The following is a 26,336-nucleotide window of genomic DNA, read 5'->3' as shown; positions in this document are numbered from 1 at the left end:
TCCAGTTTTAAGTACCCAAAGTATGAAATAATGATTGAAATGTGCTAATGTAAAGCAGTATGTGCCAATATCATGAAGATTGCCTTATTCAGAATAATTCCTGTTTTGCTGCTCTGAAATCGCATTGGATGCCTTTAATGTCCGTGGTACATGTACTGTCCCCACAGAAGTAGAGACCCAGAGCGGCAGTTACACCCTGCCGACACGCGGCACCCTGCACCACAGTCTGCACCAGGAGGAGGCCGCAGACCGGCTGCAGGTGCTGCAGGAGACACGCAGGCTGCCCATGACCCAGTGGAAGGCCGACCACGTCCTGGCCTGGCTCGAGTACACCATGTGCATGCCTATGTACTCTAAACACTGTACAGAGAACATCAAAAGTGGCAAGGTACAGTAAAACATCATTTTGCTCATCTGTAGTGTTGTGTGTGTTCTTACAAGTATTAGGGCAGAATTCTGATGCAGTAGAAGTGTCTGCTTCTCAATGGATGAGTTTGTATTCGAAACACTGTACAGAGAACATAAAGAGTGGCAACGAAGGTAACTGTAGAACATCATCTGATGTGTGTGTTTTTACAAGTATTAGGGCAGCATTCTGATGCAGTATAAGTGTCTTCTCAATGGATGAGTTTGTATTCTAAACACTGTACAGAGAACATCAAGAGTGGCAACGAAGGTAACTGTAGAGCATCGTCTGCTGTGTGTGTTCTTACATTTAAACATTACTAAGTATTCTGATGCCGTATAAGCAAAATGTCTGCCTTGTAAAGGGCATAAGTTCAGCTGATAGTCTCTGCAATTTTATGCTAAATCTGTGAGCATGAAACAAGTCTTAAACAGGACTGAGAAAAGTCCATTTTGTGTATACTATGTATATGTAGAATAGTACAGGATATGTATGTTCAATGTTTTGCATTTTGCATTGTTTGTCATCTTATACCATCCACAACCTCCTGCACATATGCTAATGAAAGTAAAAAGTTCTATTTTTCTTCCTGATCAGGTGCTGCTGGGCCTAAGTGACCATGAACTAGAGTCAGGGCTGGGAATCACCAACAATCTACATCGCAGGAAACTCAGGCTAGCTATAGAGGAACATAGGACACCTGAAGCTAGGTAAGGACAAGCATGGTTTACCCTGTGTAACTTTATAATCTTATATCAAGATGTAATATTTAGGTTTATACCAAAATTTATCTGAATAGTTAGCTTAAACACAGTGACTTCATTTTGAGGTCAGCTACTTAAGGATCTATATCTATGCTCTTTTCTTATATCCTGTCCTATCCACACTGAAAATAATTATTATGACTTTTGCAGTTATATATATATTAATTTTCAGTAAACTGTTCTTTATTGGTGGTCATTCTCTTTCAGTCGGAACTTGGACAAGTACTTGCATGAAATGCTGTATCTCAGTCACTGTGTGACATTCGTTTTCCTTGACTTGTTTACAAACTATGCTGTATTCTAATCAGTTACAAGTGGCAGATGTATCAAACTCTTTGTCTTCAGGTCTGTGCTGTATGTTTATTTGTCAGATGCTATAGGCTTTCCCTCCTACAGAATTTCTTTGTTGACAAGTTTGATTTTGGTTGTATCACTCTCTCTCTCTCTTGCTGACACGTGCGTGGTTAAGGTACGCTACTGTGCCGATGAGGAGAGGTCTCCTGTATCGCATGTTTCACAGGCAGCCAGAGATCCAGCAGTAAGTTATTGTCAACCTACGTGTAACCTTTCCTTTCCAACTGTCTCTACACACCAGGTCACTCTACCTGAACTTTGGACATCAAAAATACAACAACCTTTTTTCAGAATTGAGTATGAAATTTCTGGCACTTACTGGTAACTGGTATTGATGGTTTATAAAGAAAGATGAAAAGCTTAGACCCTTGCTGATAGACTTGAAGGTGCTTTCCAAAATTGAAAGTTTTTATAGTTTTGGTATTAAGAGTTGTTTAGAGACAAATCTAAAAGTGCGTCGGTGAAGGTTAGACCGTTTCCAAAATCATATCCAGTGGCTTAAGTAACTGCTTTTTGGCATAAATCTAAAAAGAGTTAGTGTTTCTTTCTGAGTGTCTGAGACTATGAATTGATCAGCATTTTGCCATGAGTGGTCCTGTACCTTGGAGACAGTTTAAAAGGAAAGGTTGGTCCCACCTCCAGACAACAGGTTATCTCAAGCATTTCCTGATCCTGCTGTTAAAATTCTTCAGGCATAAGTTAGAACTTTCTGACATTGTTTGTCAGACTGTGTACTCTAATATTACAGTGCTTCTACTTTTTATAATGCATGCCTTCTATTGCAGCTGTGCAGATATTTAAAGGACATATTTATCATGCATTTTATAGTTGTAAGAAATCTATCAGCCATATATAGTAAAATACTATTACTCTTATCTTGTCATTACTACATGTGGTTTTTAATATCTTAATGTGATATCATGACCTTGTATGTAGCTTGTTTATTAATAATTGCCAAAGGTGAATTCCTGTTTTGACTCTGCTCTATTTAATCTGTGGCAAGTTTGCATGGTTTGCACCATTGAAAACTGTTGATATTGTTCCATGTGTATGTCTTATAACTGCATATGTGTCTAAACTGTGTTTGATTTTCCTAATGACAATGCTTACTTTTGTCTGTCTTCACCACTTACTGCTTACCTAGAGAGGCTTACATAGGGAGGCTTGTACTGGAGTAAGTGCACCTACCACTAGTTGATACTGTTGTCAGCCTGTACATATATCTGTGCCTTGTCTTCTATTCTCTGTGTATTCAGCTCTAAAATATAATGTTCATGTTGAATGTCAAAACTTTGTATTCATAACTTTGTTTCACATACATGACCATTGTTTGAATGGATTCCCTTAGTCCATATAACATGTGCATCTATGCTTCTTACTTTCAGAAGTACATATCATGTACTTATTATAAGATAATCATAACTCATATATTTATCATTTCTGTATTGGTCAACTGGTACATCTGCCCTTCAGCATAACACACCTGGTCCAGCTTTGCAGACATGCAGCCATTGCTTGTTATATTACATTTTGTACCTGTATATTGTATGACTAAGCCTTGCATCTCTAACTTCAAGCATGATGCCCATTTTTGTCACATCCACTGACCATTTTCTTTGCCAGGATGGAGTCATCTGCAGACTCATAATGTCATGTATCATGCTTCTTGAAGTTATTAAGCTGCTTTTATGATCATGGCATTGTTGTTTTACACGGGGTTTACCAGAAATATAGTGCCTGCATGTTTTTGTACACTCTACATGTATATTGTAGGATGGGTCTGATAATTGTTAATTTGGCCATTTTGCATGGAGAGGTTGTGAGGAATGTATGACTTGCTTAAAAGCTGAACAAGCTGATAACCTCTCCTATACTCTGTGGGGTCATGTGGCGCAACGGCACAGTGCCCGACTCTGAACCAAGAGGTCCTGGGTTCGAGTCCTGACACCAATCTTGTACCCTTGGGAAAGGCACTTTACACAACTTTCCCCACTTAACTCAAGTGAAAATGAGTATTGTCTGTCCTGTATTTGTTTCTATGTGTGAGACACAACACCAGCAACAGCTGCCTGTGTCCCACATGTATTGCACTGTTGCAATTTCAATAATCAAATCAAATACTCTTGCCTTGCAGTAAGTACAGTAAAGCCTCCCAGATGGACCACCGCTGGGTGTCGAGGACCTGGCTGACGGACCTGGGCCTGCCTCAGTACCGCCCGGCGTTCGAGTCCCTCCTGGTGGACGGGCGTGTGCTGGCCACACTCACCCGCAAGGACCTGGAGAAGTACCTCAGCATTTCCAGGAAGTTCCACCAGGTGTCGCTGCTGCACGGCATTGACTTCCTACGGAGGGTCAAGTTTGACAAGGAGGTGAGATCAGCAGGTTCTTAGACTCTGTAATGTCAAAAATTTTATTTGGTAAGGCTCACGCAGGCAAATACCCGAATTTCTTCCTTAGTACATAGAGCATTAAAAACAATGATTTGTGACACTCTTCATTGTGCACATGAAACAACATAGGCAAACACACTATTAAGACATATTCGAAGACGATTACACAATTAAAATATATGCACAATATGCAGTTATCACGTAGGATTTAGCTAGGTACTATATATATGACACTACTGCTGAATTGTCTTATTATAGAGGCGAACAGCGCAATGAAGGAACGAGTTGCTAATTCTCTTAGTCCAGGCTTTAGGTAGACTGATGCAGTTCAGTCCAAAGCACATCACAGAGTAGTTTCCTGAAGCTTTATACAGTTTCTTTTCTGTAGGTGCATAATCTTAGACTGTAACTTATGTAACATTAAGTAAAAGCTGTGTAATAATAAACTATTTATTAAAAGTCTAAGTTTACTCTAACCAAATTCATCTCCATTGTATTGCCCACTTTTTTTTCTTCAGAAAGATTCTCACTGAATTTGGTCCAGAGCTATCCATGTTGCAGAGCTAGTTGAAAAGGCTGCCAGTTGCTCAATACAGTTTTTTTTCTGTTAATGCAGGCTCTTCATGAAAGGAGGTTGCAGTGTGAAGACATAGACTGTGACCCTCTGGTGTGGACCAATCAAAGGCTCATCAAATGGGCACAGAACATAGACCTGAAGGTGGGTTGTACATACTGTAATGGTGAACTTTTAGTTAGCTTTCATCCAAATGGGAACAAACTCACCATGAATTTTCAGTTGAAGTCAACCTTTGTCAGATGAATCCTTTACTCGCTGACATTCTGGAAGTTGGAAGCGTGATGGCCTCAGGAATGAATCAAAAGTGGCCAGAAGACTAAGGGTTGAACATGTTGTCACCTTTTCTGCCTACAATATTCTAGACACTGCTGGTAACACAATATTGCTGATGATATACACTTAGTTCTGTGATCTACTGTCACAGGATTGCTTGATCTTAACATCAAATCGATTCAAAACCATAGAAAATCAGGACAATATCCGATATAAACAGAAACCTTGCAGTCAAAACAGGATAATACTATGTATACAATGTATATTATGAAAAATTATTTTATACTTTTAGAAAGAATATATTGTGTTTTCCATATAGTGTATACAGTATAGCAGGTACTGTCAGCCTTTCCTCCTGTTCATCACAGGGACTTAGCAATGTCAAGTACCTAAAGTCACACTGGTATGTATGGCTGACACATGATTCCCCATCAATTTTGCCCTTTGTTGATTGGCCTGCCAAAACTCATATCTTGAGGTGGTACCTCTCCAGAGAACAGAATGCCCCTCCCAAAGCCATCCCCAGGCATGTGCATGCTGAAAAAAAGAGTCTAACCAAAGTCTTCTCCCTTTTCCAGATGTATCCTAGGGGAATTCCCTTCCTGTGGGTTAGTGTGAATGATTATTGCTCCCATTCCACCCTGGTGACAGGCTTATGGTGTTTAACATTACAGGTTACCCTCTCTGGGTGGGTGGTGGAGGTGGACACAAGGCAACCTGTCAATAGCTTTCTCCTGTTGCAATTCACATGAAAATGACAAAGTATTAACATCTTTACAGCTGTAAGCATCATTGACTCAATATGTTTGGTGCCATCTCAAGATACTTGTGGCTGAACTATTATTGACACAAATGAAATGCAACAAAAACTTTGCTAGCAATCCTCAGATACAAGAAAATGAAAGAAAAACTGGAAGGTCATTAATTTTAGACTAAGTATGCCTGATCTAAAAAACTTTGTATTGCCCACTTTTACCAAGAATACACTCAAGATATTTCTTTGAAACAGATTCCAAACTGTGACTTCCAACACAAAACATGTCTTTGAGCATAAAACAGTGAACCACAGTTGGTGCCGTCTGTATCTCTTCACTGGCTGTTTTCTGTATGCAATTTGCCATGTCATTTCAGTGCTTGTAAAATGCTGGTTAATCCAATGTGAAACATGTACTCTTCCTCATACATGTAGGACTAAAGCCTGTACATGTGTTTAGAAAATTGTTAGAAGAAAGGTGTTTGGGACCTACGGACACATGAATGTAGATAAGGTACATGTAGAGACAAACTTTCTTGTCTTTGGGATTTAGGTCTGTAGCCAACATCAACTTGCTGATGACTCTGCTACACTGGTGCTTTGAAGATCACCAACTCTGGACATGTCTTCAACACTACATCTCTATGAAACTTCAGATCTGTATCTGTATCTGCATAGCCGGTATAACTGCCCTTTAGTGTAACACACCAGCTACTTGCACTGGTTTGAAAATGTGTTCTTGATGTGTTTTCCAGGAGTATTCAAACAACCTAGCAGAGAGCGGGGTGCACGGAGCGCTGCTGGTGCTGGAGCCGTCATTCAATGCCGACGCCATGGCAACGGCCCTGGGGATCCCGCCCACCAAAACCATCATCAGGAGACACCTGACCACAGAGTTAAACTCACTGGTCATGCCTGCAAGGTGGGGACTGGATAACACTCACATTACACACTGCCATGGGCCTGGTGTATGGAGGAAGGGGAGGAGAGACATTGGGTTTCCTTTAATGCCCATGTTCATGATAATGATCATTCTGGCATACTCAATTTCACCTGATTGAAGTGAGGAAAGTCGTGTTAAGTGCCTTTCCTGGGAGCACAACATTGGTGACTTGGCAGGATTCGAACCAGGGACCTCTTGGTTCTCAGCCGAATACTCTGCCATTACGCCACACGACCCCAAATTCAGTCTGAGGAAAAATTCTGCTTACAAAACAGTTCTCAATGCCAGCTGATTCCTACAACAAAACAAAATGCAGTTAGTATTTTTTTCTGTACCTTCTGAACTCAAACTTTTTGAAGATACAATTTAAGCAAAAATCTTAAAACTGCAAAATGCAAGTTCTAGTGCTATAGTGTCTCTCCTCCTTGCCTTCTTCTGTACATGTACACAACACACATCCACACAGCTTGCATGATGGTGGAAACTCTCCTGACAAGACTTCATAAGTGGCCTAAGGTACATGCATGACATAGTCTACTACAGAAGACATGATACAGTGAATGAACGTAGTGCATGGTGGGGAAGACTGTTGGGTAAGGTGGATAAAGCTTTTTTTTGTTTTCTGTTGCTGATAAGTTTTTGTTTTTTGACCGGACATGGCTTGTTTGTTTTTGCTGTGGTTGTGGTTTGTGGTTGCACACGAGTAGAGCCACACTCACAGTGATGGCAGGGAGTCAGGCACACAGTAGGACAACCTGGAGGCAGCGCTGGCGGTAAGCAAGGTGGTGATTGGTGGAGGAATAGTCTTGTCAACCCTTGGTGGAGGGGTCTAATGTTAACTGATCATGAAACAATAATAATATTCAACATTATAAAGTCTTCATCTCTCAACTTTTCAAATAAGTCACTAATCCATTTTCAGATAACAGAATTCATGATAATGACCATTTAATGTTGTGATCTCGCTCAGAATGTACTTTGAAAGTTTAAACGTCCATCCATATTGTAGTGCTGAAAACTTTGCACTCCTTAATTTCTTCTATAATTACAACTCAAAATGTGATGTCTAATATTCTGTCAAATCCCATTCTGTGTATATTCCAAGGTCTTAATTCACTTTTTTAGCAGGCATGATTTTGATTTTAAGTTTGTTTAAAAGTTGTAATTTCATCATAATCATTGTGTAAGTTAGCACTCACAAAAATAGAAGATACCTGTGTTGCTCTAAATAGCCCCTTGTAAGAAAATAATCAAACAACTAACCACTCAAGAAACAATAATTTTTAACAAATGATGTATTTAACTAGCTGGTGACCTAAACGCCTGACTTTACGTCCGTGAATAGTTTCATCAGGTTGATAAGATACTGAGTAAAGAGACTCTTTTTACACAACCAAGTCTTTTATTCACAGCCGACTAGTCAGAATTGTCCTGAGGAAGGTGACAGACGGTCACTGAAACATCGGCTGTGAATAAAACACTTGGTTGTGTAAAAAGAGTCTCTTTACTGAGTCTGACTTTACGCTGTAGGACAAAAGCGAAACGGGAGTCCCGTGAGGTGGATGGCAGGGTAACCATTAGTAGCTCACTGCAGTCGATCTGGTGAGCACACGGCATGTTTATAACTAGCCGCGGTGTGCTGGGTTCAGGGTTAGCTGGGGAACGTAAGGTCTCTTATACAGCATGCTGGTGGCAATGCTTTGGTGTGCGGGTAAGCTGGGCTATATTACAGTGGGGAGGCAACTCACTCTCATGGCACCATCAATGTTTTGGTGGTGGCTATTTCTTATATTGTCTGACTCAAAACAGATGTTTTCTGATGTTGAAAAAGTAGAGCATGTTTTTGAATAAAGAATCTACTCATGTCAAACTTAAGAAAATGTTTTGATGCAGACAAAATGAACTAAATGTACAAATGTATTAGGCTGACATCAAAACACAAAGTTCCTTTAATCCAGAACTAATTACTAACATTTGAACCCATCTATTCCCAAAGTAATCTGCTCTTTAACTTAAAAAGAACACTCTCTAACTAAGGATAACTAATAACTAGCATTCTACCTTTTTAAACTGTTAACATGATCCTGTCCAATACCCTAACAACATAATATCAAGTTCGCAGCATCCCTTTACTAATTGCATTGTATTTTAACCTGTAAATTACCAATACATGTACCACCATTTTAATCTACCCCACGATACAATGCTGAATGTCTTGCATATCTTTACTGGTACAAGATCAGACAGCTGACACTAAGTGTATATTCCAGGGCGGCGTTAGCAGCAGCGTCCGGCGGAGGTGACAGCAGCACGCGGCCCAAGTCTGCCTCCGTGTTGTCATCGCGCCCGAGCTCAGCGGGGTCGGTGGGGAGGTCAGGGTTCGGCAGGTCCAACCATCAGGCAGCTTCAGACGAGGAGAAAAAGGGCAGCTTCAGGAGGAGCTTTAGGGTACGGGGTTCTCTCTATCATGTTTGGAATGTACAAACACAGCCTGGAATCCAGTCTATTGTGGTTTGGGATGGCTCTCTTAGGGCCTGAAGCTAGGCTACTCAGCTAGGCTCCCTGGTAGGTTTTGTATGACAGGAGTTCCTGCCATGTAAAACTCCTACAGACGCAAAACTTCCACTAGGCAGCCATTTCAGCTGGGAGGGGGAAATCTACTACAGCTCCAAATAGTCCATCCCAACCATGATAGACTAGACACCAGGGTTACTTACAATATGGGTAACAAATTTTGTTTTTCATCTGTGTTCAGCATTCTTGTCACCTGAAGATTGCATTTCCCATCATGTACATCTTTCAGGTTAGCACAGCTGTTGACACTAAGTACTGTTGTACTGTTGTAGGGCTCACTGGGTCGAGCGTTTGGTAAGAAGTATCGCGAGCATCAGGCCAGATCGGCGGTGATCGAGAGAACGCCGGAGCGGCAGGAGGAGGAACCGCCGCCCGCAGCCACGCCCAAACGGTCGCGCAGCCAGGAGCTCGAGACGACCACTGTATAGTACAGGGAACTATGGGATTGATCATGTCATGTTAGTCTGGAAATTCATCTCTGGTGGTAGGCGACTACACTTCATTTTCAGCAAAGTGGATTCAGACTTACACATTTTTGGGGGGAATTTGCAACTTTTCTCAATATGAATGTGTCACATTTTTGGATCTCACACTCAGATTTGTGAGTGTCTAGAAGTAGTTCAGTTGTTCATTTTGAGAAGAGTTGGAAAATTCCAAATGTATATTGTATCTGAAGTTTGGTCGCTTACCACCATCATTTCATGTTGTCACCACAGAGTGTAGTCATGTGGAGAAAGATAAATTAGTCTTTGATAGTAACATTGTATCACCTACAGAGTAGTCACATTGACAAGTTTAAATCTACTGAATTGTTGTATCTGGTTCACATCACCAAACAAACATGGCTTTTATTTTGTTGTGACTGTAAGTTCTCAAAAGTGTTACTTTTATGCATGTTTCTCTTAGACGTTGAAAATCATGGGGACATTCTCTGCTGCAAATCGGGATGGATACCATTCCGCATTTTATATTTCAACCACTTTGGCAAAGTGGAAGGCTTACTGTTTTTAACATGTTGTAAATTTGTCTGAGTGGTTTTAGACTGTGATGTAAAAATGTTGGAATTTTATTGTGGCAGAAGCTATCCAGATGTTTATGATGCATGCTCATGCGTCAGTTGATTTTAAAGCATTCACAGATACATTTGCATCAGATGCAATAAACGATTACAGCAGCACAAAAAATTTTATGTGATTTTATCTTCTGGTCACCCCAAAACTGATGCAAGAGTGAAAAAAAGTTCGGCTGAAAAAAGAGACACAATTGCACATGTCAATGTATTTTGTAATGGTTTAGAATCGGGGACATTTGAAGTAGAACTGAGTGAGCCACAGGATTCACATTGGCATGTGCATAATTTTAACCTACAGAGATATGGAGAGTTCCAAACTCAAAAAGTCCAAGTGCCTTAATAAGGTTACTAAGAATCATGTGCAGCCAAAGAGCTTGTAGCTGATAAAAGATGCAGTTAAAACTATGCTGACACTTCACAAATCATTGCACTTATTTTTAAAGGGAAAAATGAACTATTGTGCCAGATGATTTTAATAACACTAGTCTGTTGGAAAAAGGGGTTTTTACCTGCTACTGCAGCACGTCGGCAGAAGTACTGCACCTGCGTTAAACCCGTAGTGTATTGTGCATAGCATTTCGGTAGAACGTCTCATATAAGGTCGTATTCGCGCATATAAGGTTAACACTCCGTCTGTAGTTTCCAAATGTTATGTCGAAAAAGATATCTTCTGCAAAAGGCAAAATTTTGATACAACGTTGACCAAAAATCCACCGAAAACCGTGAAAATACAGGGTTCTGCGCAGGCACAGTACGTTCTGCCGACGTGCTTGCTACTGCTATCATGGCTTGTTGGGAGGGGACATGGTTAGTTACTATACACTAGTGCTGGCCTTTTGATTCATAAAACTTGCTATGTCACCTAGTTGGAAAGTCCTTGTTTCCATGCAGTATTTCTGTTCAGCAGTGTTATGTTTTATGCTGGCATTTTGTGGTCGTGCATTTCTGAGGCAGATAAAGCTATTTGTTGTATCGAACAACAGTTCAAGTCATGATTGGTTTTAAGTAAATACTGGTAGGACAAGCTTTGTCTTCAGTATGCATATCCTCTGGCAGTAGTACATGAATGTCATAACAAATTTGCCAAAATTATTACACTGTTAAAGTCTCAGATTACAACCTTGATAGCACAGTTTATGATACACTGAGTCAGTCTTGGACCTAAAAATGCCCAGAAATGAAGCCCAACAGATCCTACTTTTTGTACATTGAGCATGGCCCCACAGACCACAGTATTGTGTCTACACAAGTTGGACTTGTGAAAATGTGTGTGGTGAAGGATTATTCTGCTTCAGGTGTCATTGTGATGTACCACTCATTCTTGCCGCTTTTGCATGTTGCACCTGCATTGGCAAGGAGAATGTTGTAAAGTATTTCCTTCCTGCATTTCTGGCTTCAAGTACAATCTCCCTTTGTAGATGCAGTTTCATTGCATGGAAAGAACACTACAGCTTCTGTGCTTTGTTAATGTACCACAACTGTGAAGAGGCATAGCTTGTTACAATATTACCATCATGATGGAATATTACGGTGTTGTTAGTCTGTGTACCAAGTGTAAATGTATGTGATACCACGATTCAGCAAGCTACAGAGACTGGAGTATAGAAAGATCTGAGACGTTTTTAGACTTGTCCCCAGTTGCAAAACTAATAGGAAGCTCTATGTGGAAAGAATGACAAGTAAAATTGATATGCTTTATCTATAGGATCTATTTTTATGACAAACCACGACTAACAGGACTTGTCTATAAGTAAGGAAACAAAGGGATCAAGGGTCAAAAAGCATTGGCCATTGCTGTACAGAATTGATTTGCAAATGAATTGTGTGTGAAGTATAATATCAATTGTTTTGCATATTTCTGCAAATTTTCATATTTTTGTACCATAATTACAGGGAATCAGACATGCTGGTTTGTTAATCTTGCCGAGGCAGATTTTAGAGATTATGACTTTGGTAGTTGCACTGTGTGGAAGTTTTACTGCTGATGTTGTTTTTTTTTTCATTAATTGTTCATGTCTGTTCCCATGAGATGTAAAAATTGATGGCTAATAAATTTTGACGTTGATTCAGAACTCAACAGTCTGACTGACTGCTATCTACATTGTAACATTATTGTAAAGCCTACAATTAGATAAAACAGTGAGGACCAACGGGCTAAGTAACTATCTGATGAATTTATTTCAGGTTATGCTTGCTTGACATGCATCATACTGTGAAAAAATCTGATGTGTAGAGAATATAGCTTTCCACAAACAAGGATTTGTCAAACACATCCAATATACCTTAAGGTTCAACCCAAAGCTGGAATGTAGAAGCATATATTGTAACCTTTTTATATTAGTAAATCACACTTTCAATTTTCTACACCATATGAAACAGACCTGTTGACAAGCTGCATGATTTGATTGAGTTCATGTATCCAAACAGATAGGAATGTCCTTTTGAACAATAAGTACTCTTTTTCTTTTAGTGTTCCAGTACATCTTGTGCTGTATGGCATATCTCGTGCTGTATGCCACAAGCTTAAAACTGGTAGATTTACAAAACTTTTTCTCAATAAAATCTCTTCTTTTTATGCAAGTTCTTTTTTTTCTTCAAATATATAAAAATTGAACTTCTTCAGTTTAGACAAACATTTCAATAAAACACTGTTTTGAAAACTTTACAGAAAATTCATGTTAATAGATAACTTTGAAATATCTAAACCATTATTTTTTTTTGTATTGTAATATACTATATACATCTAGATGTGTATACACAGGAGACAAAGTCACAGCAAAATATCTCAATATCTACATACACAAGTACATTAGACATCTTATACTGTACATTCTATACAGTCTCATACACTCAAATATTTCAACAATCTATTAATACTTTGATTTTTCAGGAACTAGTGTACATTTTCCTCCCAGAGGAATATTGCACATTAATTCCTATCAGATAAAACACAAACATTTAGGCAAAAAAATCTATACATCTTGCACAGCAACAAACTTCTAGTATCAAATCTTGCAATACTGATCTATAACTTGATACAAAAATTTTAGATTTCTCACGAAAAACAAAATTGTCTAAAATCGCTAAGAAATAGAATGTACATGTACTTTGTGAAACAGTGTCCTCTAGCATCAACAGATGGAACTGCAGGCCAGTGACAGTGATTGGCCAAGTTTCAAAGAGGATAGAAAATTTTGGTCCCTAAAATTTGACATGTACATAAAAGGAAAAGAAAGAGAAACAGAATTACACCTATGCTAGATAGTCTACAGAACAACAGACAGGATCAGGTACTAATCATCACAGCAACCACTGTCAAATCTGACATTTTGGAGAGAACACAACAATCATCAAATGTGCAGTGTGCTTCAGTGAAACCAAACGTCCCATGCTGTTCCGGCGCTATATGTGCATGACAAGTTCTGACAACATCTGTGAGTAGTTGGTCTCCACTCTGACTGCCGGGAGCGACACGGATGACTTCTCGTCCTCCCCGTTGAGCGTGATGTAGTGCAGCGTGGTGGTGACGTTAGGGTTGGCAGGGTTGGTGTTCTGTTTGCGGTTCTCTAACGACAGCACGGGGAACAGTCTCTCTGCAATGTTGTCCACCATGTAGGGGTCGTTGTCTTGGGAACGGGGTCGCGGTGCGTTCATCCCCTCCAGGTGTATTCTCTTTGGTCTAACAAATGAGCCGAAGACGAGTTAGGAGACATCTCTCATTAATTACAAACATAATAATATAACAACACTTGGGATATAGAGATTTTCTTCTTCCACAACCCGTACTGTAACTCTCCTGCTTACATTTTGGTGTCTATCAGACACCTTCCTCAGAGCATCTATAGATAGACATAAAAATGTAAGCAAGTGAGATACAGTACTGGTTGTGTAAGAAGAAAATCTCTATGTCCTACAAACCTCATGAAATTATTTTTGGAGATAATAACACTTGGTAAGAACTATTTATGCATTGTTACCATTTTCTTAACAACTATTGTTTTACACATGTCTCCAATAAAATTTGAGCTAGCTGTGTAAATTTCTCTCCCACATTGAAAATTATGATACCATGATTGGTACTTTCAAAACATGTTTTCCAATGAGTCTAAAATTAGAAATGTACGTCCTTATCTGTGTCTATTTTTAGGGAGTAAACACGTCAGTTCCCTTACCTTCCCCTTTTCAACTTGACTGTTTGTCTCTTTGTTTCAGGGTCGACTCCATCGAACAAGCTGAAGAGCAGGTCTGTGTTAGGGACGGTTGAGGTGACAGTTCTCACAGTCCGTGTTCTGGGCGGCGCTGTCGTGGTCACGGTTACAGTCGCACCCGTCACACCCTCCTCAACAAGATCTATCTTTTCCTTCTTCACTTCTTTTTCAGTTTTTTCTTTCTCAGTTTTTTCTTTCTCAGATTTTTCTTTCTCAGTTTTTTCTTTGTCTTCCTTAACTGCGACCTTCTCCACAGTTTTTTCTGGCTTTGTTACGACAGTTTCTTCCTCCTTTCTGCCGGTCCTTTCCTGTTGGTCTGTCTCGGTTCGCTCCTCTGGTGGCGTGACTGGTCGGATCTCTGTAGGAACAGACACAACCTGGCCTAGATATTCATCTGTGCCATGGCCAAACAAACCCATCACTACGTGCAATTCTACCACATCTACAGTACATTAAAACATTCACACATTAGTACTTACATAGTAAACATTCTTTGGATGCTACAGTAACTGTTGTCTTTGAAAACAACACCATAATATGTTTCAATGTCTCACAAAGTGCTCTGTAGTGTAATCATGACCCAAATCACTCATTCACTCAATCTCTGCCATTGGGGCAGCATGTTTGGCAAAATCAAGTAAAAATGTAAGCAATAAAAGTATGCTATTATTGTTCTCTTTTCATCATATATTTCCTGATTTTACTATGCTTTTTCTTTCTAAGGCCATAAAAAGATCGTCTGGACATGAGGATCCCATTGGAAGTCTGTCAGTACAGTACTGTAGTAAACTTGACCAAGAGAATTTAGTCTTACATACCGGAGACTTCCTTGTTGACAACAGGAGGCAGGACAGGGTACAGACTGCCGGGGGAATTGTTGTTCATGTTGTTGGGCTGCTGCCAGAAGGACTGGGGCAGGGCACGTAGTCGCATGGGCACTGTATCTGGGAAAAATAATCAAATAGTAATCAATAAACCAGTTAACCAATCAACCTGGATGGACAGTCCAACACAAACTAAACAACAAATCCTTCAATCACAATTGCTCTCACACAACACATAGAAGGAATAAAGTAAAAGTATTGCAAAGAAGCAATATGCTGCTTTGCTGGGCTTTTGCATGTCAGCAAGTGTACATGTATAAGATCATCCTTACTGCACAAACATTTTCCTATAGTATCATTGATGTTCTTAACTTCATCCTTTCAAAAGCTATACAGGGACAGATAGTTTGAATTCCTGTATATTTATGGTCTATCTCTATTTCAAGGTCAGGATTTCCTGCACTGAAGGCATACATTATCACTAACCACCTGTTACCTAGCAACCACCTGTCAATCATTTAACAGCAACCACCTGTTTGTCTATCAGCTTAATTTGAATAGAAATGAAGGGGTTTTCAAGATTACATAACAAGTTGCCAACAGAGGGAATACAACAAACTGTAACCCAAACAATGTTACCTTAATTACTTTATTGGGCTTTTAGAAATTTTGGATTTACATAAGTTGTAAAGTTGGAGTTATACCAGGTTATTTTCTGAGGAATATGCCAATACTAAATGCTTCACCCCTGCAATAATTCTGTGGAACATCCCTCCACACACAGTACATGATACAGAGTCACTTGGATCATCCTCTGTTATGGAGATATCGAGGTAACCAACAACAAAGGTAGGTATTATCAGCTCAACATGCTGTATCAAGATCACTGCAAATATTTGGAAAAGTTGATTTGCCTGATATGGTTTCCATATCAAACAATGTATCACCATATAATCAGGCCACATGGGTATCTTGATCCTCAGAGTTGTTAGCAATTTTTCCTTGCACAATACCAATGAAAATTTACTGGTTAACATCTACTTTTCTTTCTTTTAATGAAGTACATTAATTTTTATACAAGCTTCATTCAGATTGTAAGTATTAAACCAAACATAAGCTACAATGTAAACTACACATATCAAGTATTAAGTATATTTACTATGTCTTGATGTGAAGCTAAGAACAGCAAATATTTAAAGACTTTTTATGAAATAATGAAACACATTTAGAAACAATACCTCCATTTTTCATGGAGGTAACTAGAAGGCAGTCAACAATTATCATGTATTCCAATTTGGGTCTTTGTTTCTGTTCTAGAACCAGAAGAAAACTAATGTCCTGTAGAGATGCCTGGTCTGTGCCTATCTGATGTACGATTAAACCCTGCCAGTGAAAGAAGCACCTAAGGCTCTATAATTGGCCCAGGACACAGGTAGGGTTAAGGATCAGACTGTTGACAGAGGCCAAACCACAATCCTTAGTTTATACCTGTCCTGCTAGGAGACTCTCATCCTTTCAAACGGCCCACAATAGGGGATCTCTGGGGCGTGTCGTCTGCAAGGCTCGCTACCTGGCACGGGCGTTTACCTTGTAATCAGCCCCCAGTGACCCCGCCCCTCGTCATGACAACAACAACAATAACACGGGCTAAACAAGTCACGCACAGGGTAACCACAGTCACATGAGGGGTCGGGAAGAATGGGCAGTCTGAACCCACGTTCACAGGTCACTGTCGCACTGGGGCGGGCCAAAGCCGTATCATTTTGTCCTGGCACCTGTTTCAATTCTTTGGTGATGCAAGAATTTCTGCAATGTATTGCACACAAAGGAATCATGATGATGAAAACTACAATTACAAGACAATTTTACATCATGTCATGATTCTGATTGTGTAATTCTGTCGCACTGGAGCAGACCAAAGGCGTATCATTTTGTCCAGGCACCTGTTTCAATTCTTTGGTAATGCAAGAATTTCTGCATTGTACATATTATACACAAAGGAATCATAATGAAATTAACAATTACAAGACAGTTTCCGAAAAAAATTCATAATAGGAATTATTGTGATTGTTTTATATGCTTATCTTTTTGGCATTGGAAAAGCGTTTTACACATTTTATTTTGCTATCAACCTCAAAAGCCAATATTTCATGGCAAAAGCTTTAGACCACTTTGTGCATTTCATAACCTGACGTGACTGAAGCTGGGGGATAACAGCTCTCTGGGGACCTGATTTCTGTGGCATTATCACAGACGTATCAATTTGAGATGGTTAGGATATGAATTTTTCATCACCTGTGACACTGGCAAAATTTGGGACATTAACAGGCCTACCTGACTATACAATAATGACTGAGTATGAACAATGGTCTTTTACCTGCATGTACAGGACATTGGTATACAAGAAGGTCCAAATAGGACAATAGAATATCACCTGGTATCTGCTTTTATGGAGCTATAATGATAAATCAATGATACTACATCTGCAAGATTTGTCTCCAAAAAGAGTGAACTAATTGACTGGTCTGTGTTCATAATGAGCTCTACTGGTTTCTATAAAAGTAACACATTTTTCCAGATGAATGGCAACCTTGCAGACAGTGTTCTTGCATCTAGTTACAGATACAGCTCTTGTTATCTAATACATCAAAAGGTATGTCACCTTTTACACTGGAAAATCCTCTTCACGTTAAATGATTGCTACTTCCTTGCATGGATCCTTTTCTCATCAAATTATAGGCTATTCATATTGTTTTATTTTGATGGAATACCAACCAACAAAACAAAATTAGGGCTGCTTGTTTGAAATGACAATGTCCTTTACACACATCATTGTTTGTTTTTTTGGTTACCATGGCAACCTGCCACACCTGAGAGATGATCACCTGTTGTAGGTTCTTACAAGTCAGGAAGATTTGTTAACAACCTCTGCTTATACAATGTATCTAGGCTTTAGCCTGAGGGAAGAGTCATTCATTTTAACCTTTCAGTCGGTTCCTTTCAAAGTACAATGACTTGTATAGCATCCTTGAAGCTGTAGATTACATGAGGATGGTTGTACATCCTTGAGTCAGTCAAAAAAGACAATACTAGTAAGGCCACACCAATTTAATTTCTTGGTTAACGGATTTTTCTAGAAAAATAATGGAGCGGGCGGGCGAAAAAAAATAAAAATAAAAACAGGCCTAGGCATCCTATTATGGCCTAAAATGGTACAATAGGACCCATGAAGTCAACACACCAGGCTGGTTCAAAATCTAAACAATGAATTTTGAACTTTTAATGATACCATTGCATTGAAAGATGGAATAGCTGTAACAACTAGGATGAAAAGGACTGTTTTCAACTGTTCAGGGCAAAATATGAGCATTTTGCAGTTGATTCTGAATTTTTATTTTTATTTGCAAATCAGAAAAAAATGAAGCGGGTGAATCCGTTAACCAAGAAATTAAATTGGTGTAGCCTAAGTACAAAGATTACAATAGTCATTATATGTTGACTTGGCAAATGTTTGCTCTTGGAGCACATGAGTTTTTGATTTCATACTTTCATACTTTTTGCTGGACTAGCTGTCCTACATCTTCATTAGTAGTTAGGCCTGCTGTCAGCCTCCCTGCTGTGTAGAGGACTGCATTCTGAGGTGGGCTGACAGCAGGGGGAATTTGGGATTTCATGGTGGACTGAGCAATCTTAAATGTTTCCAGGTGACTGGTCTGTACAGCAGAAAAGGAAAGGAACATGTTGTCTATTTAGTAGACACTATCTCATGCCCGTAGCCAGGATTTTGAATGGGGGGGTTCGTCCCACTGCTTGAGTGGACCTCGAGCGCCGAAGGCGCGAGGTTCCTAGGGGGGTCCGGGGGCATGCTCCCCCGGAAAATTTTGAAAAATGAACCTTCTAAAATGGCATTTCGTGCATTTTTGAGAGGATTTCCAAGAGAAAATCAGAGATAAATTTTTATTCAATGACAAAGAGAGCAGTTTTTCTACGATTCCAGTCCATCTTTTCAAGAAAAAACTTGGACCTTTACATAAAATGTGGACCAAAAAGTGGACCTTTACATAAAATGTGGACCAAAAAGTGGACCTTTACATAAAAAGTGGACCAAAAAGTGGACCTTTGAGCCTTGTGGGGGGGTTCTTCCGAACCCCCCGAACCCCCCCTGGCTACGGGCATGTATCTTCTGAAGGTGAAAGCTAAGGAATTTTATTCTTTCATTACACACAAATCTGACTTCTCATTAGAAAAAAAATGTGCAGCAATAACTTAAGGTCTTTATCCATGTTACCATGTTTACAAAGCACTTGACATGGTGTAATCAACTGATATCCTGAGCTATGATTGGTTGACCGTTGTGTCGGCATGGCAACACTTGAATAATTACTCTCAGTAATGACATATGAGTGGATTTCACTGTATTGTAGACAAAACTAAATGGCATTGTAGGGTAGGTTTTTAAGTCAGGTCCAAATGCAAAACACAGTTTGAATCATCATGGGACAAATGTACAAAAATTATATCCTTGCATTGAAAATAACCTTGGTGTCAAATATTGCTATGTAATAAATAGATTGCAACCTTTAACTTCTACATGTATGATAAAATTTGAAAAACACCACTGAAGGACCAAGCCTATGCATTTTTGAAATACTAATTTGTAAAATCTTACTTTCCTGTCTCGATATTAGCTCAAAATAGAATTGAAGTGAAGCTAAAAATAATCTGCAATGATTCTCGATGATCATAGTCTATTCATGCAAGAAGGTTAAAACCTTTTTTTAACCTCTTTCATTCATGTCACGTTCTATTATTGAAGAAATAACATAAAAGATGAAGAAATAGCCAGCTGTTATACAAATTATTTACCGTGATGTATTTTTACTTCTTTCTATATGTTTTAAAGGCGAAGTGTTTTTCTTCGTGTTTGTTTCCACTTGATTCAATATGAGGACAATTTATCCATGTTGTGTTTTACAAGAAAGGAAAATACAACATCAATCAAGTCATACAATTTCAGTTCAATGCTGTTATTTTTTAAAAGGTACTTCATATAACCATTCGGAAAGGTAGAGAGTATTTCTAATCCTCTAAGTCTGTCACTTATCGCTTCATAGTTTGCAGGAGCCTTATTCACAAAGACTTCCTTATTGACATAGCACCAATTTGTTGTCATAACAAATACCGCCCAGCCATTTACAAAGATAAGCCCCTGCCCCACCCACCCTGTTACTTGGTGACCAATCATAATAGGGCCTGACACTCTGCTGACCTAATTCCTAGGAAGAAGTGAAAACTGTTATAAACCACAACCCTACAGGAAGAGTATAAAAATCATATTTAGGAGTTACCTTGTATTGTCTGTCATTGACTGTCATCACTATCAAAACCTCAATTCCAATGCCTTGTCAAAATCTTGACAGAGCTACATTTTTTTTCTGAAAAGGGTTTCTGTATTATAATCTGTGAATCCATCATTGTGTCATAGGAGAAAGTTCCAAGACATACATGGGGTACCCGCAAGCCCTTTTCCGTAGAGCGTAATCGGCCATTTTAATTCTACGTAGAGCGTAGACGGACCGCTCTTCGCATTTTGCGTAGAGCGTATTCGCCGTTTTAATTCTACTTAATGCGTTGTAGCCACTTGGAATTTATCGTAAAGCGTAATTGAGAGGTTTCCGAATTCAGCGTAGAGGGTTGTCGGGACCCCCCCTTGCAGGCCCTCATACATGTAACATTACATGCACACGTGTACAGTGTATCCCTGCCTCTGCCAGGGTAATACCGCAGCCAACACAATTATGGCATCTGACTTAGAGGAATTTTGTGGTCACAGAGGTACTGTAAGTGGGCAAAGAAAATAGAAGTGTGGTTACAAAGTAGAAAACTGTTCTGCCCTCTCAACTTTAATTGAATTACCACAGGCTTTTATGCTGTAGTTACATGAAAGCACCCCCCAAATGGGCCAGGTAATGATTTTACAAGTAGTTTGGGACTCCGACAGCAGTATCTAGGAAACCTGTGTTTTCATCAAGGATGTTTATTTTACCTACTATTCAGTAGACAAGGAAGAACATAACATTGGTAATGCCTTATTTATTTTGTGGACCCAGGGGGTACTTCAGTAACTGAAAATTGAATCACAGACATGAATCTTATTCGTATATGTTGCAGACTAATTTTGAGAAATGAAATTATTGGGTAACAATTAATTACACATATTTGGACATAGATGATTTCATTTGTTGTTTCCATGGGTGGTCAAAACAGTCACTGAAAGCCCGCTTTTCTTTTTCTTATTATTGAACTGAACTCTGCGTGACGTTAGAGTGAGAGGGGATTTGATACAATTTTACCTCTTCACAATGGCTTGGTAGCCAGGTAACTATTGTTCTCCTGTTGGGGGATAATGAGCACTTGAAGTGTGCGGAGGAAAAATCAACACTCAAGTGACCAATCATGGAAGACTGTGGTCCTCAATAGCAAGGTCTAGTTCATCAGCTCACATGCTCCACTCATTTCTTGAATTTTGAACTCTCATTTAGATTCACATACTTTCTTATTGAACTGCCAGTGTTAGAAATACCCCCAGCAGTCTGTACTTTGCAGAGACATTTTCAATATTGCAGAAGAAAAATTAAGCAATTTTGCAGAAATATAAGTCTACAGATTCAATGGTGTTGGCTTCTTTGCATATTTTACCCAGATGTGCTGCACAAACAACATATCAAAACCCAGATAGCGCAGTTTCTAGGGGCAAAATCTAGTACTTTTCTTATTGTTATCATGTGCTATAGAAAACTTCTACTAAGCTGAAAAGTTTGTGTATTTGCGGAAGGTATTTGCAAATTGCAGAAAAAAATGTTGACATTCTGCAATATTGCAGAACACTAGAAAAAAAAGTATTTCTACCACTCCTGCTATAGGAGCAGGTATACGTGTTTATCCCTTTTCAAGGTCTGCTAGTTAGACCTCCCCTCATCCATAGCTTCCCTCCGGGACAAATTAGCCCTGCATCCTCCAGCATAAGGCGTGTTGATGCATAACGACCTCTCATTCTCCTTCACATCATCTTAACAAGCTAGGAGAAACCTCTGAAAACACATCTGTACTCAGGATGTGGAAGGCCTCTGGAGATTACTCAATTATTATACAACAATTTGCAGCTTGTTAGGCCTGTATCGCAAGCATTATAGAGCAGCTGCTAGAATTACCACTGCTAAACATTGATATCGAACACTTGAATCCATTTTCTCTCTGCTTGGTTTCCTAAAATGTGTGAAGACAATAACAGATATTTGCATCCTTCCTAGTTACAATTACTATTTTTAAGGTTTATCTTGCTAAACACATTTCCACAGAAAGAGAACAACCTGGATGCTAATATCCATCTGTTTCAATTTCACTGTTTTTCCCCAGGTGTTGATCATACTTCATAGACACACCTGGCATTAGATCCTTACAGTAATATGATACGTGAGCTTCTCCTCCAAAAGAGCTCAGCTCTTCAGACCTTAATACCCTGTAGAAGAAGAGCAAGATCCTGGTCTCTTAAGCCTGATTATATATGGTATGATAAAATGCAAATGGAGTACGTGTATAGACACATTGTATATGAATTAATGTGTAGCTGCCTAGCTGTCTTTTTCTGTCTTGTTCTCTTTCCCTCTCTGTGTACTTGTATATGCAATGCTTGTGCATGTGTAAAGATTGGAACAATACACAAATTCAGTTATTTTGATGGATCCGAATCAAATCTAGAAAAGAGATACAACAAGTAGGTTAGACTCTTAGTGGGAGGCTTGTTAAAATTAAGAAAAATTTACTGACGTTTACTCAAAAGCATCACTTCCCAATCCTGTCTTCCTTCCATCCCTTATGAAACATGAACTAGGCAGGTCTCTTGGGAACCACTGCTAACACAAGCATTGTAATTGTGCTTACTAACATCTGTTTTCCTGTCAGTTATAATTACAAAATACAGCTTGTAGGTGCAGATACTTAAGTCACACAGTGCCTGGTCATGGCAACATTGTCCTTAAGCACCATCTATCCCCCAAAACAGCAACATTTCTCATATCACTTTCAAGTAGAAATTTGATTGCTTCCAAGGATTTGCCCTTTGAAGAGCTGTCTATATTTACCTTTAGTTATCAGAAGATGACCTTTAAAATCACCATTAGCATCAAAGCAACCTGAGTGGCCCACCTGTTTCTAAAAATATTTCCTTCCAAGTGGTATAATTTGCAAACCACGAATTAAAGAAAAATGTCTGATATACCTGGAGAGCTTGGTATTTTGATATTGATATTACACAGCTAAGAAAACACACAAGGCTTATCTGACAGACTTGCACTTGGGATATTCTAGATTGTTCAACACTCCAGGCATGTTGCCAAATATAGGCTGCAGCCACCACTGCCATTATCTGTCTCTTTCCACCTGTTTGAGTTCTATTTAAAAATCTACCTACTCGAAGAAGACATGTTTTGTGGGCCTAAAGAAGGATATTCTTTGGTTGAATGCACGAATTCACACTAAGCAAGAAAAGAACCACATAGGCGGCAGAGCAGAAACAATGCACAGGTTTCTTTAAGATGTGCTACCTTTGACACACATATTTTGAATAAAAACAGCATAAGAAATGGTACTGAAAGCCTTTTTTGCCTTTTTGCATGCCCGTTTGACCTGTTACAAGAAGAGAAAAAGTGTTGAGGGACCAAGGTTTAAAGTACGCTTACAAGTTGTCAACAATGGTGGTCAGAACCTTGAACTTCGATACAAAGATTCCATATGGCTTCAGAAAGTACAGTATATAATTGTGGCCTAGATACCTCATCAAGGATGACAATTCTTTCTAACTGGTGTGATGGACACAGTCATTATCAAAATGAGTTTGTTGCTCAAGACTGATCTTGCTTAAAGCTACGTTACATTCACAACCAATGAGGCATTGACGGGTTTCTAAGGTACACGTATCCAACTGCATAACCAAGTTGTGTTTTAGATGGCTGCCCATGTATGGTTTTGAGGGTGGGGCTAATTTTGTTTTGTGGTATATGGAGCGTAACATTGCGCTGTGTACCGTTACACAGTCCCTTTAAAAGCTTGTATGGGGAAACTGTGCTACAGTGAAAGTAGGACTAATGGTATACAGTGTAGCTTGCAATATCAGTTGTTTTTATGATGAAGGACTAAATTGTTCAAATTTTGCAATTTTTTCTGCAACTTTTGACAAGGAGGTTTACCAAGAGGCATTTTATTTTCATAATATCCTGCAATGAAGCCATTAACAGACACACCTACTTTGTACCTGCATCAATTGACAGCTGACCACAAACAGGTGGTTGCAGGTGACACTTCAGGTGAGGTATTCCACACCTGAAACACCACCTGAAACACCACTAGCCACACCTCGGAATCATATAATGTATTAGAAGCATTGAAATATGTTGTAGCATTTCTGGTAGATGATAAAAAATATCATGCCATCAAAATTGTTTAAAACAGGATGCTGGGAGGTCAAAGTTCAACACTGTTAGAAATTTGGAAAATCTATAAAAATCATCTGATTCATTGTATTCCATTTACATTATTGGTGTAACACTGCGTGTTTCTTGAAGCGGCTAAGAATCTTCAAGGTTCAAAATGTTGGTCGGGGAAGTGTACTGGAAATTTATTTGCAATTGTTGTAGCTGAAAAAAGATAATGACAGCTTAGAATTGCGCAAGCAGGTGTTTTTATTTAACAGGTTAGTACACCTGACAGTACGTGGGACTGCTACATTTTAGTTACACCTGGAGACACCTGCATGACACACCTGTCAACGGTACACCTGTTTGTGACTTACCCCTTTTGGGCTTGCCCTTGCTGGGGGGCGTGGGGACCATGGTACCATCCTTCCGCCTCCCCCGACTGGCCGTGTAGAAATCATGATCTCCGCCCAGCATAAAGTTCGTCATCTTCTTCCTCTTGATCTTGTGCTTGATCTTGGGTCTTCTCGGGACGACGACTTCGTGTCCATGTTTCTCAAACCCCGGCTGTCTCTCGTAGACAGGCCCGCTTGACGTACTGCTGCAAGGCGAGGCGATGTTTTCATAGTCCTCCTTCTCCTGTACTTCCTTTTCTATCTCCTCCTCATCCGAGGACGACACCGGGGCAGGCGCGCCCCTCTTCCCGCTAGAGAACCCCACCTTCCCGCCGCTAGGAAAGCCAACCTTCCCACCGGTTTTCCCCGCCATGCCGGCTCGGCCCGAACCTCCCACAATGACCGGGAAACGTGAGCTTTCCCCTCGGAGCGGGTCCCGTTACCCACCTGAGTATCAAATTGTTTTGGCGCGAAACGGACTCTGAAAGGTCTCCCTTTCGCCGACCCCCACGTGTGAAAATGTCGTCTGATATTTGTCCTGACAGCGAGATCAGAAATACTTGTCCTTCTTCAAGAGATGTGGTGGTTTAATTTACAATTCATCAGGTAACATGCGTCATGCACGTAAACAGTTCATGGAAAATCAAGTGACTTATCGTCCGACGAGCCGAAAATGTTCAATGAGCTACAATGTTGCAAAATGTTGCTTCCGCGACATACCTTATTCAGACTTCCACGCGTAATATGCCAAACTCACATCCCAGGAGCTCAGTTTTTAAATTCTGAGCGAAAATCCAATGTTTTTCGGGCATTTCCGTGCTGCAGACGACATATTCTTCCCGGCCGGCCGTCGTTACCCGGTCGCTGGGTCACGTCTCCATGTTTTGGTCCCAAAACATTTGTTGCCATGAGATCCGATGAGCCGGCAATGGAGCGCGCTGATTGGTCAGCGCGGGGGTAGTGTCACTGCGACCGTACCATGTGGAAACCCAGCATGGGGTAATACATATTGTGAAAAATTCTCAAAATGGAATTTATTGAAATATGATAAACAAAACCTTTAACATAATCTTATGGTAAGCGTTCCACTAAACCTCGAGGACAAGATCTGATCGTGACACTTATTTCAGGCCCTGACAGTGAAATTTTGCCACTGTTGTGAATGAAACATATTGGGAGAGCAGATCAATGACATTATCCTCCATCAATGTCAGGCAGAGAAAATTGTTTTGTAACGTTCAAAATAATAGGAAAATTACGGTTCGGCACCTGTTTGATTGCTATACCGGGCGTTCCCCTCTTATAGGTAAATGTCAGTTGGTACAGTCCAAC

The 26,336-nt window shown here is 39.7% G+C and overlaps 2 protein-coding genes across 11 annotated transcripts in view; one reads left to right on the top strand and one right to left on the bottom strand.

The window, feature by feature from the left end:
- Nucleotides 1–12,184, top strand: part of LOC109480008 (kazrin-like) — a 76,858-nt gene extending 64,674 nt beyond the window's left edge. For 7 of the 10 annotated variants that reach the window (XM_019782126.1, XM_019782128.1, XM_019782132.1 and 4 more), the window contains 9 exons: nucleotides 168–388; nucleotides 1,004–1,116; nucleotides 3,659–3,893; nucleotides 4,531–4,632; nucleotides 6,274–6,440; nucleotides 7,169–7,234; nucleotides 7,992–8,063; nucleotides 8,732–8,909; nucleotides 9,308–12,184. In XM_019782126.1, the coding sequence (XP_019637685.1) occupies nucleotides 168–388; nucleotides 1,004–1,116; nucleotides 3,659–3,893; nucleotides 4,531–4,632; nucleotides 6,274–6,440; nucleotides 7,169–7,234; nucleotides 7,992–8,063; nucleotides 8,732–8,909; nucleotides 9,308–9,463 (1,310 nt within the window). In that variant the 3' untranslated portion in view covers nucleotides 9,464–12,184. The remainder of the gene's footprint in view (nucleotides 1–167; nucleotides 389–1,003; nucleotides 1,117–3,658; nucleotides 3,894–4,530; nucleotides 4,633–6,273; nucleotides 6,441–7,168; nucleotides 7,235–7,991; nucleotides 8,064–8,731; nucleotides 8,910–9,307) is intronic. The other 3 variants (XM_019782134.1, XM_019782133.1, XM_019782129.1) reach the window with 2 other exon arrangements.
- A 147-nt stretch (nucleotides 12,185–12,331) lies between these two features.
- Nucleotides 12,332–25,894, bottom strand: LOC109480050. Its single transcript, XM_019782199.1, has 4 exons — nucleotides 24,987–25,894; nucleotides 15,134–15,259; nucleotides 14,280–14,709; nucleotides 12,332–13,786 (listed from the first exon to the last, which is right to left on the bottom strand). The coding sequence occupies exons 1-4, from the start codon at nucleotides 25,375–25,377 to the stop codon at nucleotides 13,510–13,512; spliced, it is 1,224 nt and encodes a 407-aa protein (XP_019637758.1). The 5' UTR covers nucleotides 25,378–25,894; the 3' UTR covers nucleotides 12,332–13,509.
- Nucleotides 25,895–26,336: the final 442 nt, after the last annotated feature.

The sequence above is a fragment of the Branchiostoma belcheri genome, unplaced genomic scaffold (genome assembly GCF_001625305.1).
Source record: "Branchiostoma belcheri isolate BF01 breed outbred unplaced genomic scaffold, Haploidv18h27 scaffold5, whole genome shotgun sequence".
Lineage (NCBI taxonomy): Eukaryota > Metazoa > Chordata > Leptocardii > Amphioxiformes > Branchiostomatidae > Branchiostoma > Branchiostoma belcheri.
The sequence above is the reverse complement of the archived record's forward strand: the minus strand, read 5'-3'. Positions and strand labels throughout refer to the sequence as shown.